The sequence below is a fragment of the Quercus suber genome, unplaced genomic scaffold (assembly GCF_002906115.3).
Source record: "Quercus suber isolate HL8 unplaced genomic scaffold, Cork oak 2.0 scaffold_352, whole genome shotgun sequence".
NCBI lineage: Eukaryota > Viridiplantae > Streptophyta > Magnoliopsida > Fagales > Fagaceae > Quercus > Quercus suber.
The window spans coordinates 760,739-774,471 of NW_027069804.1; the positions used below are offsets into that span (position 1 = coordinate 760,739).

A 13,733-nucleotide genomic window follows, 5' to 3' on the forward strand; every position below is an offset into this window, starting at 1 on the left:
GCTTTTTTTCAAATTATTTTTATAACTATCTAATCATATATATATAATTGAAAACCTTTACCATTTTGTTAACTTTTTAATAGTTGTCACATAAGACTTTGATACTTCACAAGTTTACAAATCATTTTTTTAATTATATATGGGAAATGTTAATAAATACCCTATGGGTATTGGTTCAGGAACTATTTTAAGATACTTTTTATAGGAAAAGAAAAAAAAAATTAATTGTTTTGACGTCTTTTTACATTTCCCATAAAAGTAATGTCAAAATTTTCCTAAAATTATTTATTAACAATTTCCCTAAGAGCACCCATTAACAAGACCCATTATATATTTTTTAATTGAGTTTAAACTCTATTTTATATTTAAGCACTTCATTTGAATATTATCAAATCATATTTTCATTAAATGTTAGAATAGATGGTTCCATATTCAAAGTCATTGTCTTTTTTTTTTTTTTTTTTGGAGAAAGCAAAGTCATTGTCAATCATAGTAAAAGCTTATTATAATTATTATAATTATAATTATCAGAAAAATTTAAAAAAAAAAAAAAAAAAAAAAAAAAAGAAACAGCTCAACCATGTATATGAAAGTTTGTGGGAAAAATAATCGGCTTGAGAAATTATAGAGTCCTCTGGTGGACCACGTCACTTGTCCATTATTCCACTAAAAAACTTCTACTTGTTTAAAATTACTGAGTCAGTTATTAATTTCTGTTTAAAAAATTTTTTTAACTAACAATTTTAAACAAGTGGCAATTTTTTAGTGGAATAGTAGACTACATCACTTATCTACCATGTAGACCTTATAATTTCTCCTAGTGTAAGGGGCAATTTGGGTAACTTATACTTGTGATGCTCTTATTTCAAAACTCAATTATTTACAAACATTAGATTTGAGTGAGATAAATCTAAGTGTAATGTGACGTTCAATTGGGAAATTGAAATATCTAAGATATCTTGATCTTTCTAAAAATAGAAATATTGAGAATTTCTCCCTAATTCCATTACTAAGTTGTCAAATTTGCTGACGTTAAAACTCGGTGGATGTCGCTCAGACGTTCACTTATGGCATGTTTGGATGTTTAAAAAAGGAGGGAGAGTAGAGTAGAGGGAGGGAGAGTAATGCAATTACCTTGTTTGAAAGTTTTTTAAAGAATGAGAGGGAGGGGTTTGGAGGAGTTTGGAGGGGTTTGGACTCCCTCTAGCCCCCCAATTTTAATTCTCCCAAATTGGAGAGATTTGGAGGGGGAGTAGAGTACATAAACTATTAACCAAGTAAATTACATAATTTACCCTTATTATATTAACAAAATTACACAAGGGGAAGGGCTAATTACTCCCTTCCCCCTTACTAATTTTAAAAACATCCAAATAAGGTAGAGGTGAATCATTCTCCTCTACTCTCCTCCCCACTACTCCCCTTCACTCTACTTCCCTCTACTCTCCTCCCTCTCTAAACTTCCAAACAAGCCATTAAAGAATTACCGAGGGGCCTTAAGAAGTTGGTCAATCTTAGGCATTTAAACGTTAGTAATTGTGTCAAATTGACGCATATGCCCCTTGGACTTGGGCATCTTATTTCTCTTGAGATACTTCCTCTGCTTTTCGTGAGGCAAGAGGCTAGGTCTGGCGGTGGGCTAAAAGTGAATTGAAGCAGCTGAGCAATTTGAGAGGAAGACTTGAGATCAAATATTTGGGACATGGAAGAGATGATATGGCGGTATGTAAAGCCACAAATACGAAGGGGAAACTCACAACATCTTCAAGAGTTGGAATTATGGTGGGATGAAGAGTCTGTGGGATGGTGGAGGAATTCAGATGATAATCATCTCTTGCTTCCATCATTTCCTCCTTCTTTTTCTCATTTACAGATTATCGAATGCCCTAACTTGACTTCCATTCCCCTAATTCCCGATCTCACTTCTTTAAAAGTGTTAGATATTTCTTAAGGCAAAGAGGCAAACAATGAAGATTGGCCCATCCATCATTGCTCATTTCCCAAATAATCCAGCAAGAAAAAACAATTTATTCAGGTATCCATCTATCTTTTTATAATCCCAAATTCAAAATCAACTACTGGTTTTTTAGGGTTTTTATATTTTGGACATCTTCTAGAACTTTCAACTTCTTTCTTATGCTGAATTGAACCAATTTAAAATTAGGATACTGTAATCCATCCTTTTTTTTTCTTTCTTATAATTTTATTGATTTATATCTTTGTACCTAAAAGCATGTTGATAATATGATGTGTGTATGGTTGCTTCTTAGTTATTGCAGAATTTGAGTTAGAATCAGAGTCGGTTTGTTTACTTCCAGAGGAGGAATTAATCTAGCAACCACCATTGCTGGAATTAGCCTGTTTTGCAGGTATTTCGTTGTTTCACTCTCTTTTATTTTTTTCTTTTTTCTTTTTTGGGGGTTTATATATCTATTAAGATTAATTTTAAAATTCTCATTTGAACTAATGATATATAGAAAATAACTAATGGTTTAATTACTGTTTTTGATGGGATAATTGTTGAATGAATTTTTTCTTTTCTCAGAATTTTTTTCATTTTTTATTTTGGAGACTTTGTTTTAGTCAAAAGCAGAACGAAGATTGAGGTCTACCGATGTAGACATTCACAAATCTGGAGATAATATTTATCTGTGTTGTTGCAAAGGTCAAGAACTCAGTGGTAATCATTTGTTTCCCTTTTTTTTCCGTCAAAACTTTAATAAGACGCATGATTTCTTCAAGTTATTAGGAGAATAAAAAAGGATAACTGTTCTATCATTTGTTCTTTTATTCTAACGATTTATATCTTTTCATCTAAACTTGTGTTAATGAAATGACATATATTGTTGCTTGTTCATAATTGCAGAATCATAGCAAATTTCTTAGAACTTTGAAGGGCGCACTTGACCAGGCAGCTAACTTGGTGAATTAGCTTACTAAACTGGTATTTTGGTGGTTAAATTTTTTTTTTTTTTTGGTATAAAAGTTTCCAACGTATATTTTCTTACTAATACTTTATTTGCTTCCTTACATGTCGAATTGTTGATGTGAAGACTGACTTTGAAGTCAGAGAAGAACTAGAGAATGACTGAATGAGTCTAATTTGTTCATTCATGCACAAATTCAAAGGTGATTGAGTTTTATCTGTTACTCAATTGAAAATTACCAATTAAGATTTTTCTTTTTGCTTGACTACCAACTAAGATTAGAGGATGCTGTTATTTTTCTTACTATGTCCATTTTTATATAACTCAAAACAAAACCCAAGTTTAAGAGCATTTGGTTTTCCATCAGTTGGTAATTTGGCACTCTCTCTCTCTCTCTCTCTCTGCTAAAGCCACGGCCCTTGCTTCTGAATTTTGGCTGTGGAGACAAAATTCAAGAACCTGCCCTGTTCAAAACTTTCTGGCCCTGAAATCGTTTAACAAGTAGTGTACTCAATGGTAATCATCTTCTCTCTGTCTTTTAAAATTTAGGCAAATCTCTTTCTGTTTTGTTTCCTTTCTGCATGTTCAAAGGCCTGCTGTTGCACAGAACGGATAGAGTTTATATCTTTGTACCTACAATTGACTCAATGGTGATGTACTTGGTTGCTTTGCTGACAATTGCAGAAATAGAGAAACTTTTACTACTTGAGGGGAGTGTCTACCATGCCAACTAACAATGCAGGAGTTATCTTATTAAATGGATTCTGTTTGGTCAATTATTTTCTTTATATATAAGCTTAAAACATGTTCTTATACATACTAGAAATTGATTTCCACAATGTCATTGGGTAATTGGTAAACAACTAATGAATTATGTAGTTTATGGGTTGAGACAATAAGGCTAAATATTTTCTTCTTTTTCCAAATGTTTCTGGAGAATTCATTTAAGTCAAAAGTATAAAATGAGATAGAGTCTAGTTGGTTTATTTAGTATAGTGTGTCTGGACATGCACAAATCCAGTGGTAAATAATCTTATAGATTTTAGAATACCCTGTTTTTCTTACTCCTTTATGTATTATTTATGGTGGGTTATTAATGCTCAAAGCAGCATCCAAGTTTAGGAACTTTTCATTTTTTGTGGTTGGTTTTTTCTCTATTTGTCTACCTCCTAAAGCCCCTTTGGTTCTTTACTTTTTGTTGTGCAAACTCTGTTTGAATATTGGGCAACATTGCACATGTTCTTTTCTCTAATATCTCCATGTCCTTTTATTTGCTTCTTTTCTACTGAACTGTATCTCATACTTATTTGACAGGCTTTTGCATTTGGTTGCTGTATCAAGCAATACATAGACCAGGTGAAATTTGGCACTCCTTGACCATGAGTTACAATTGTTCAAGAGGGCGAATCCGAACTACAATGCACGGGGAAATGGCTTGGAGCTATTATCCATGTAAACTATCTTAATATTTTACTAAAAAAAGGTCACTAATTATCACCTTGTATGTAGTCCATTAGAAGATTTCACAGAGTAATGCTTTTTGTCAATTTCATTTTCTAAAGCTTAATGTGCATTAAAAACACCAATATGCTTTAGAGTTAAAAGTTGCAAAATTAGAGGGACAAACAGTTTGTAGACATCTTTAAGTTTAAACTCTAAGACAAGTACGCACCTCTTATTTTGTAGACATCTCCTCAATTTGCTGATGAGTGATACCTCGTCAAATGTGTTGGTCTCCTCAGCTACAGTTCCTTCCAATGTGTCATAGCATCACCTTATCATGTCTTTCAATGCTCTTTCAAGTTGTATGATTGAGATACTGTGATCCAAATACAGTGATTGAAGTGTCATTTCACTCTATCGTTGTCAAAAGCTTTCTTGGCAAGAGTGGTCTTGCCGATACCACCCATGCCTATGACTGCAATTGCAATGAGTTGAGATGTGCCCTTCACCAGCCAAGTTATTAATTCATCTCTAGAACTACCGATACCCACAACTTCAGCTTCCTCAATGAAATGGGCCGCCAGTCGAGGGTCATACCATGTAACATCCGTTGCATTGCTGCTTGATCCTTGCTCTTTGGATTCATACATTTTTCCTCTGGTCTTGATTTGGGAGAGTGATGTTTTGATATTTTGAATCTCCGAGGTAATGTCATGCCGATGTTTGAGACTTCTGACCAAGTGAGCAACTTTTTGGAAGAAACTTTTGAACCCATGCCATTGACCATGTTGTGCGATGTGGAATTTGTACTCCTCTATGACATCTTCAATGCACTCAGCTACACTTCTGTCTTCTTTCTCTGCCATTGCATCTGCATCCCTAAGAAAGCTTTTGACAACGATAGAGTGAAGCGACACTTCGATCACTGTATTTGGATCACAGTATCTCAATCATACAACATGAAAGAGCTATTGAAAGACATGATAAGGCGATGCTATGACACATTGGAAGGGACTGTAGCTGAGGAGACCAACACATTTGACGAGGAATCACTCATCAGCAAATTGAGGAGATGTCTACAAAATAAGAGGTGCGTACTTGTCTTAGAGTTTAAACTTAAATGAGAGGATTTTCAAAGATGGTTCTACAAAAATCAGGCATCATCTTTCTATAGATTGAGTAATATGCCTCTCACTTCCTTAATTTAGTTTCATATTTATGATAATTTTTGTAACAAACAGTTTTGTCTTTTCAAAAATTTGGTTGCAAAATTATTTTTGTAACTATAATATTTTTGAACTGGTGAATTCCAAATTTTGTAGTTTTCTCTTTTGGTGCAGTCTGGAGCTCATTGTTGTGTACAAGTAGGTGACTAAACCCATTTAATCTTACATTAAAAGCATGAGTATGTGACATAATCTGCAAAAGTCTCTACAAATTTTTATAATTGTTTTCAGTTGATAATTTCAAGTGCAGGGAAAACTTGTGCTTGCTCCATTGATGGAGTTTGAGACTTCCACAACAAAGAATCTCTTCGGTAAGTTCTGTTATCTCTACATTAGCATGGTTTTAGTCATCTTTGAAGTGGTCTTTCAATTCTTCTTAAGGCTGCTTAGGATACCACAATATTCTAAGCCATGGCAATTTCATACATGAGACTCACAAACACTTACATGAACCCGAAACTTTTATACACATGCAATGGATTCCCTTTTGTGCTGATGCTAGGTGTGTTTCATGTTCTAGTATTAGTTTCCCAATAATATTCGTTCTCTTTTGCAGTTTGGATGGAGGCCACTGTGTCGTCTTTGAAGTAAGTGTGAAATGTGAAGATGATCCATATCTTTGTGTATTTTGGAGATTAGGGAAAATGAGCATTTTCTGGAAGGGACTAGAATTAGGGGGAGAGAGATTATGTCCTTGGTTGACTTTCATTCAAATGAAATACCTTGTTTTTCTACCTGAATTCTCCTATCAAATTTTGTTCCTATTGGAGAACGTTCGAATTTCCTTCATATCTGATATAGCCGCTTGGTGAAATTATCAATCAATGAAGAGTTGGTGACCAAAGCTTTGTCCTTCCATATGCCCTGTAAAAGCAAATTTTCAAAAGCCATGAGAACTTACATATTCCTCGCAGCAATTGAAGTTAAAATCAACTGTAGGAAAAGAATTCCGGAAGTGCTCAACTTCCCTCCCCTGCCCACCTCTGGTTATATTGATGAGAATGCTTATGTTCTAGGGTCATATGAATTTTACTCTGCATTTAGTTAGGATGTTATGCCTTTCCTAGATTTTAGATCCTTACCACTTGAAGTCTGAGTGTATTCCTTCAAAATTTCTGAAAGGTAGGTTGTCCGTTGTCCCATGCATGGTTTTAACTGCTTCACTTAAGGTCAACTTTGTGTTTAGTTATTTATTCTTATATTCAAAATATTCTTTTTTACGTATTTATTTGGCCCTAGAGCATGATATTCACAAATTTTACATATTTTAAGGCTTGATATAAACGTTAGCAATTCTTCTGGTAATGTCCTACTTGCTAAGTTTATGGTATTTCTAAATCACTGATACCTTGTCTTTAGAGCAAAATTTACTTCTTTATTTATTGTCGGATTTAAGTAGTTTTATTTCGTACATCCTTGAAGAAGGCTGGAAAAATTCACAAGTGCAACTCTGAAATGTCAAATGTGTATTTCCATTAAAAAAAATATATATATCTAATGAGAAGAGGGAAATCACCACAATTCAATTCCCTCTTATTTTCCTCTCTATTTATTGTACTACTACCATTGAGATTTAATTGTGTTGAATAATTCACTCCTTTTCCCTTCTTGCTTGTCTCATCTCCTGACCTTATCCTCTCGAACTTTCCATTACTTTGACGGCAAGAGCTTCTTCCTTTGCAATATTTTTACTGGAGCTGTTCACCTATTAGAATGGTTTTGTTTAACTGTTTTTGTTTTGGTCAGTATAGTCATATATTATCTCATGAAGCTCTTGTTGTTTTATTTCTTTTTCTTCATTGTTGATGACTACTGCATTATGTTTTGTAGTTAAGATAGTAAGAGCCTCTATTCTCATTTTGCAGACTATTTTCCTCAATGTCTTAAGGAGAGCAATTGTTTTGGATTAATAGAGTGGCAAATAGAGGTAGGCTATAATATTTTTGAGCAAAATGATAAAAGTATATGAAAATTGGCCAATATTTAATGTGATATTTTAGCTACTGTTTCCTTTGCAGATGATGGTTCCACTAAGCATACAACCCATCTCATAACTTCTTTTTCTGCGAGAGGTGAGCCTACATGTTTCTTTGTGGTAAATTTGGCAATTCCTTTATATTTTTTAGCATCTGGGTTTTTTAGTTTAGATTTTTTTAATTATCATGTCTCCTTACACTATGGAGTGAAAAATTGGTTTAATGCATAATCTTATCTGTAGACTGTAGGTAATTGAAGACAATAACATATTTCTCAATCTCCTTTCTTATTGTTCGTTAGGGATGTCTGCCATTATATGGACAAGTAGTTCCCCATAGAATGGTTATCGAGTGGAGGCTATACAACACTAAGCTGACAAAGGGAAATTTACCTGAGTCCTGAATCTAGCTATAATAAAGAAGATATCTAAGATCACATAATGATGTCGACTGGTCAGTTTTGTCCTGTTGAAGAAGTATTAGTCATCTTCAAATGTTTTGGTAGAGAAATGAGGACAATTGAGTGGATCAAGTCATTTCATCCAGAATGCTGAATTCACAATTCTCAACATGTTGAAAATTGTTGTCAGCTTAATTATCAAATATATCATTTCTTCTTCAAATTTCATGATTTGGCCCATTTGGTGGTCAACTTTGTGTGAGGTTTTGGTGGATCAGCTTATTGGGTTCCTTTTGCGATAATAACTAGGGTGCTCTTTGTGCTTGTATGCCATTGCCAATTAATGTTTTGAATTTTTTTTTTCTTCTGGGGATGGAAACATAGGAAAGAAATTCTACATGTCTACAAGCCTAAGAAATTTAAGCAAATCAATCATTTTTATTCTATTTTTGGTATTTGCTTTTCAAATTCTATGAGCTCTTACCTTTTCCATCTAGGGAAACATCTTGCCAATGATGTTTCTTGCTATCCATCTATCTAAATTATGTTTCAAAAATTGCTTAATAGCTTTTTTTCCTATAAAATTATTGGACATCTGACACAATAGAAAGCAAAATTTGGGGTAACTAATCCTTCTAATGAACACAGTTTTGTCAAAATTAATCTTGTACCAGTTAGGCTGCACTGGAACCCATTTTCTTGAGAATCACTATGTATCTAGGATGTCTTCGAGGAATGAGCTTTGTAATTCTCACAGAATCTGGTTGAATCCTATAGAATGGTAGATGTTGGCACTTCACTAACCCTATGTGTATGTGTGTTTCAATGGTATCAACTACCAAAGCTGCCTTGCAAGAACAACAACCTTATCCAAGTCTTATTAGCTGCAGGTCCCAACCTCGTTTTCAAGCACCGTTAAAAAATATTTCTAGGTATTTTGGCATCTTCTGTGTACTTATTGGGCCAACTGCCTATGCTCCCCTTGATGGATGACATTGCCACAAGGTGGGAAGGACTGTCTCATTGTCTTGCACACTACACAATCCATTTTCAGCAAATCGTCAACGCCAATAGTAAATTTTTCCCGGTGGGTGGGGTGTCTTGATTCTGAATACCTTCTTGACTCTAGTGTAACCCATCTTTTTATATATAAATCTAATGAACGTAAATGGACTGCAGTATAAAATTTAATTCCTTTTAATCAAATTTTATCACTCGCAATTGTTTTTGGTTAGATATGATAGATTTAAATTTATGAAGTTCCTTCAATGGTAACGAATTATCAATGATAATAGACTTTAAATCATTAAGCTAATTAAAACCCACGGTTTTCTCTACAAAAAATTAAATATAAAACCGATGGATGACTCATAAATCATCATTATTATTATTATTATTATTATTTTGGTTGAAGATCACTCATAACACAAATGATATAGTATTTCAAAAAGATTCTTATATTTATTTAGAAAAATTCCTAACACGCTAAAGTTGCAAATAAAAAGGGACAAAAAGAGAGAATAACACTTGTTTACTTAAACAGCAATGAAGTTCACAGCAAATCAATCACCACTCTTTCCAAGCCCACAAAAAACGACATAGAGAGAGAAAACACCAACCCGAGTGGGCCCCCATTGCTGACGAATGGGCTGGGCCTTTTTTAGTTACAGAGACTGGGCCGTTAGTCACGGTTCTAGAGTGATGATAAATTATATAAAGCAAGGGACGATTAAGTCCAAAATAAAACTAGTCTATGAAATATATAGATGTGACATGACATGTACCCATCTTATATTATTATTATTTCTAAAAAAATCTTGGGTCCAGTTAATATATGCCGGGTATATATTAACAAATCTGTTATTGGGTAGTGTTACTGTGTTAATAATTTACAAAAGTGGAGTGGAAACCGAGTGTATGTGATTAGTGTGAACGCAGTTTGCGGCTGTAGGTCTGTAGCAACGGGGCCCACTGGAATTAAGATTTTTGAATTTTACTAACGAGTGTCCTAGCAAACTGCGTTCACACTAATCACATACACTCGATTTCCACTCCATCTTTGTAAATTATTAACACAGTAACACGACCCCAGCAAAAGAAAAAGTGAAAAAGCAGCCTTAAGTTTTCCTATAAAAAACAACTTTTCCTCTAGGCATAATTATTGAGGCTAGCAGCCAGGTGTATCTCTCGTCACTTTCACTGCTCCACAAACCCATCCAAATATCTAATATTCCTTAAAAAAAAAAAAAAAAAAAAAAAAAAAAAAAAAAAAAAAAAAAAAAAAACCTACGGCGGAAGGAGCAATTGTGTAGCAATTGGTTAAAAAGTTTTAACTTCCCATAAAAGAAATTAAAAAAAAAAAAAAAAAAAAAGGTTTCAACTACAATTGTGCTTTTGGAAGAAATGTTGTTTCACACTCACTTTTTCTTGACATGACTGAATTCAAACTAATGAATTTCGTACCATATAATTTGCTATATGACTTAGAACATGTGTTTTTGAAAAAAAAAAAAAAATTTAAGCATTTGTATCAACTTATGTAAATATAAGAATATTTTCCTATTTTATATAACCACTCTTCAAAAACACACACATATATATATATAAAAGATTATTTATTTTACACTATATTTTATTAAAATATTATATCATTGTTAGTTTTTTTTTATTTTTTTTTGTGTATGAGTAAAGAAGTATTAAAATATACTTGCATGTAAATAGTATTATAGTAATTATGTATATTTATACTATTATTGTAACAACAATTAAAATTTACATGAACTAACATGGTTGATTTTTGGAATTGAATATGCAAAATTTACCATTTATGTTATTATACACTGGGATATAAGTGCTCTTACCAAGTGACAAATACATATTTTCTGTGCAAAAATTTCATGTGGAAAAATATGAGTCAACTCCAACTCAATCCTAACTTGATTAACCCCCATCTCTAAGAGCATTTGTATTAGCTCATGCAAAATTTTTTATCTATTTTAACATAAAAACTATCTTTTCTATTTTACATACTCACATTTCAAAACATCACATGTCAAATTATTTATTTTACACAACATTTCATTAAAGTATCAATTTTTTTTATTGTATATCTTTTTTCACACACAATAATCATCATCTAATATCTTCATTCATTCTTGAAATACGGAAACAAATAATAAAAATAAAATACAAAATAAATAGTATTAATATAAATTCATACGATTAAAGCTATAACAAATTGGTAAATTTACACAATCATAGATCTGTTTTTTTGAGATCCATTTATTTTATTGAAATTAAAAAAATTTTGCTAAAAATACCATAAACAAAAATAAAAATTAATTAAAATAATATAATAAAACTCATAAATAATAACAAAAATAAATAATATAACGAGACTCATAAATAACATACATGTTTATTATTATTATTATTATTATTATTATTATTATTATTATTGACTGCCTTAAATCCGAGCCGACTTGTTTGCCTATTCGCTTCACTTATTATTATTATTTTTTTAATTTCTATCGAGAAGATGGTTCCATATATTCATGAATTTTACTAATGTGTGCAACTATCACGTGGGTTGATATCTTCTCCTTTTGAAATTTTGAATAACCATTGGGTCCATAGCGTTTTTTGATTTCAATATAGTCTGTAACTATCACGTGGGTTGATATCTTCTCCTTTTGAAATTTTGAATAACCATAGGGTCCATAGCGTTTTTTGATTTCAATATAGTCTGTAACTATCACGTGGGTTGATATCCTCTCCTTTTGAAATTTTGAGTAAACCTCTCCACCGTCCACACACTGACTTGCATTTATTACACTTTACAATTTACGAAGTCTGTACCTAATTTGTTGTATTATCAACCATAGGGTCCATAGCGTTTTTTGATTTCAATATAGTCTGTAACTATCACGTGGGTTGATATCCTCTCCTTTTGAAATTTTGAATAAACCTCTCCACCGTCCACACACTGACTTGCATTTATTACACTTTACAGTTTACGAAGTCTGTACCTAATTTGTTGTATTATCAACCGTAGGGTCCATAGCGTTTTTTGATTTCAATATAGTCTGTAACTATCACGTGGGTTGATATCCTTTCTTTTGAAATTTTGAATAAACCTCTCCACCGTCCACGCACTGACTTGCATTTATTACACTTTACAGTTTACGAAGTCTGTACTTAGGCTGTGTTTGTTTCAACTTCAAACTACTTCCGGAAATCAATTTCTGTAAAATTGATGTGTTTGGCTGCCTAGGAAAATTGGGTCAACGGAAATCAATTTACGCTTTGACCGAAAATAAGCCCTCAACCGGTGGAAATCAATTTCACCTTCCATTTTACCTTCAATCAATTTCCGGAAAAAAACTCTCTCAACTCTCCAAGCTCTCTCTCACACAGCTCTCACACAGATCCGGTTGGGTCGCCTGGTCCAAGCTCCGATCTGGCGACAACAAGCAAATGGCGACAACAACTCTCACACAGCAGTACTCCGATCCGGTCCAAGCTCCAAGCTCCAAGCACAGCAGCAAGTTCAGACGTCCGATCCGGTCCAAGCACCGCGTCGCTTCGATCGCCTTCGATCCGAGCTCCGATCCACACCAAGCACCGCGTCGCCTTCGCTCGAGCTCGTCGCCTTCGATCGCCGGCGATCGCCTTCGATTCGAGCTCCGATCCACACCAAGCACCGCGTCGCCTTCGCTCGATCTCGCCTCCGCTCGAGCTCGCCTCTGCCCACAATCTCGCCTCCGCTCGAGCTCGCCTCTGCCGGCGACCCACGACCCACGACCCACGACCCAGACCCAGACTTTTGTTTGTTTAAAGTTTGATTGTTGTTGTTGTCGCCTTCGATCGCCGGAATTTTTTTGTTGTTGTTGGTGTTGTTGTTGTCGCCGGAGCCGGAATTTGTTGTTGTAATTGCCGAAATTTTTTGTTATTGTTGTCGTTGGTGTTGTTGTTGTCGCCAGAGCCGGAATTTGTTGTTGTTATTGCCGGAATTTTTTTTGTTGTTGTTCTTGGTGTTGTTGTTGTTGCCGGAAATGTGAAAAATTTCCGGAAAATAGCATTTTCCAACAATAACACATCCAAACACATAAATATATTAATTTTCATAATTCACCCAAACACTTCAAAATATTTTCCTTTTTCGGAAAATAGCATTTCCGGAAAATACATATTTTCCGGAAAACATTTTACACGAAACAAACACAGCCTTAATTTGTTGTATTATCAACCATAGGGTGTGATGTGATATTACTATACAGTTTGCAGCGTTTACACTATACATTTTTGGTCCATAGCTTTTTTTTATTCCAATATAATCGGCAACTATATCACGTGGGTTGATGTGATATCATCAATCCCTACTTTTGTTATTATGTTATAATTTTTATTATCAAAAAATGTTATAATTTTTTTGGTATATTTAATTAGTTGTATGACTTTTCAATTTGTACCGAATCTACCGATTATTTAATTTTTTTATATTTGAACCAGTTTTTTTAAATTATATTTGTCTGATATATTTTCATGAATTATCCTTTATTTAGTAATAATTATTTAAGCAAATCTAAATGCTGATATAAAAATTATCATAATAAAAAATATGAATTTAGAATAATTTATTTTGTGTTAATACTAATTTATTGAGTTAAATAATTTCAATTGCGCAAGTTGAGATTGTTTTATACTTAAAATTTTGTTTTACTCAAATTATAATTTTGTATTATAAATCATTTTTTTATTT

The 13,733-nt window shown here is 33.3% G+C and overlaps 1 protein-coding gene across 31 annotated transcripts; it reads left to right on the forward strand.

Annotated features, from left to right (window-relative positions):
• Window positions 1-1,499: 1,499 nt before the first annotated feature.
• Window positions 1,500-8,418, forward strand: LOC136061784 (uncharacterized). 31 transcript variants are annotated; one of them, XR_010623638.1, is made up of 13 exons: window positions 1,500-2,035; window positions 2,271-2,369; window positions 2,546-2,680; window positions 2,867-2,944; window positions 3,054-3,129; window positions 3,295-3,443; window positions 4,242-4,379; window positions 5,693-5,734; window positions 5,847-5,907; window positions 6,153-6,718; window positions 7,462-7,523; window positions 7,615-7,668; window positions 7,874-8,418. XR_010623638.1 is itself a non-coding variant. In XM_065760078.1 (12 exons), exons 7-11 carry the CDS (start codon window positions 4,307-4,309, stop codon window positions 7,648-7,650), a joined length of 297 nt encoding a protein of 98 aa, XP_065616150.1. In that variant the 5' UTR covers window positions 1,500-2,035; window positions 2,271-2,369; window positions 2,546-2,680; window positions 2,867-2,944; window positions 3,054-3,129; window positions 3,295-3,443; window positions 4,242-4,306; the 3' UTR covers window positions 7,651-7,668; window positions 7,874-8,418. The 31 variants fall into 31 exon arrangements, 14 of the variants coding, with proteins under 14 accessions (XP_065616150.1, XP_065616154.1, XP_065616151.1 ...); XR_010623641.1 differs by lacking the exon at window positions 6,153-6,718 and having other exon boundaries at window positions 4,242-4,410; window positions 5,828-5,907; XR_010623643.1 differs by lacking the exon at window positions 6,153-6,718 and having other exon boundaries at window positions 4,242-4,410; window positions 5,842-5,907.
• The last annotated feature ends 5,315 nt before the right edge of the window (window positions 8,419-13,733 follow it).

Coding starts and splice junctions, on each gene's coding strand:
- LOC136061784 (XM_065760073.1), top strand. CDS start 3,093: ATGAGTCTAATTTGTTCATTCATGCACAAATTCAAAG. Junction 5,735..5,841: donor GAGCTCATTGTTGTGTACAA/GTAGGTGACTAA, acceptor GATAATTTCAAG/TGCAGGGAAAACTTGTGCTT. Junction 5,908..7,461: donor CACAACAAAGAATCTCTTCG/GTAAGTTCTGTT, acceptor CTCATTTTGCAG/ACTATTTTCCTCAATGTCTT.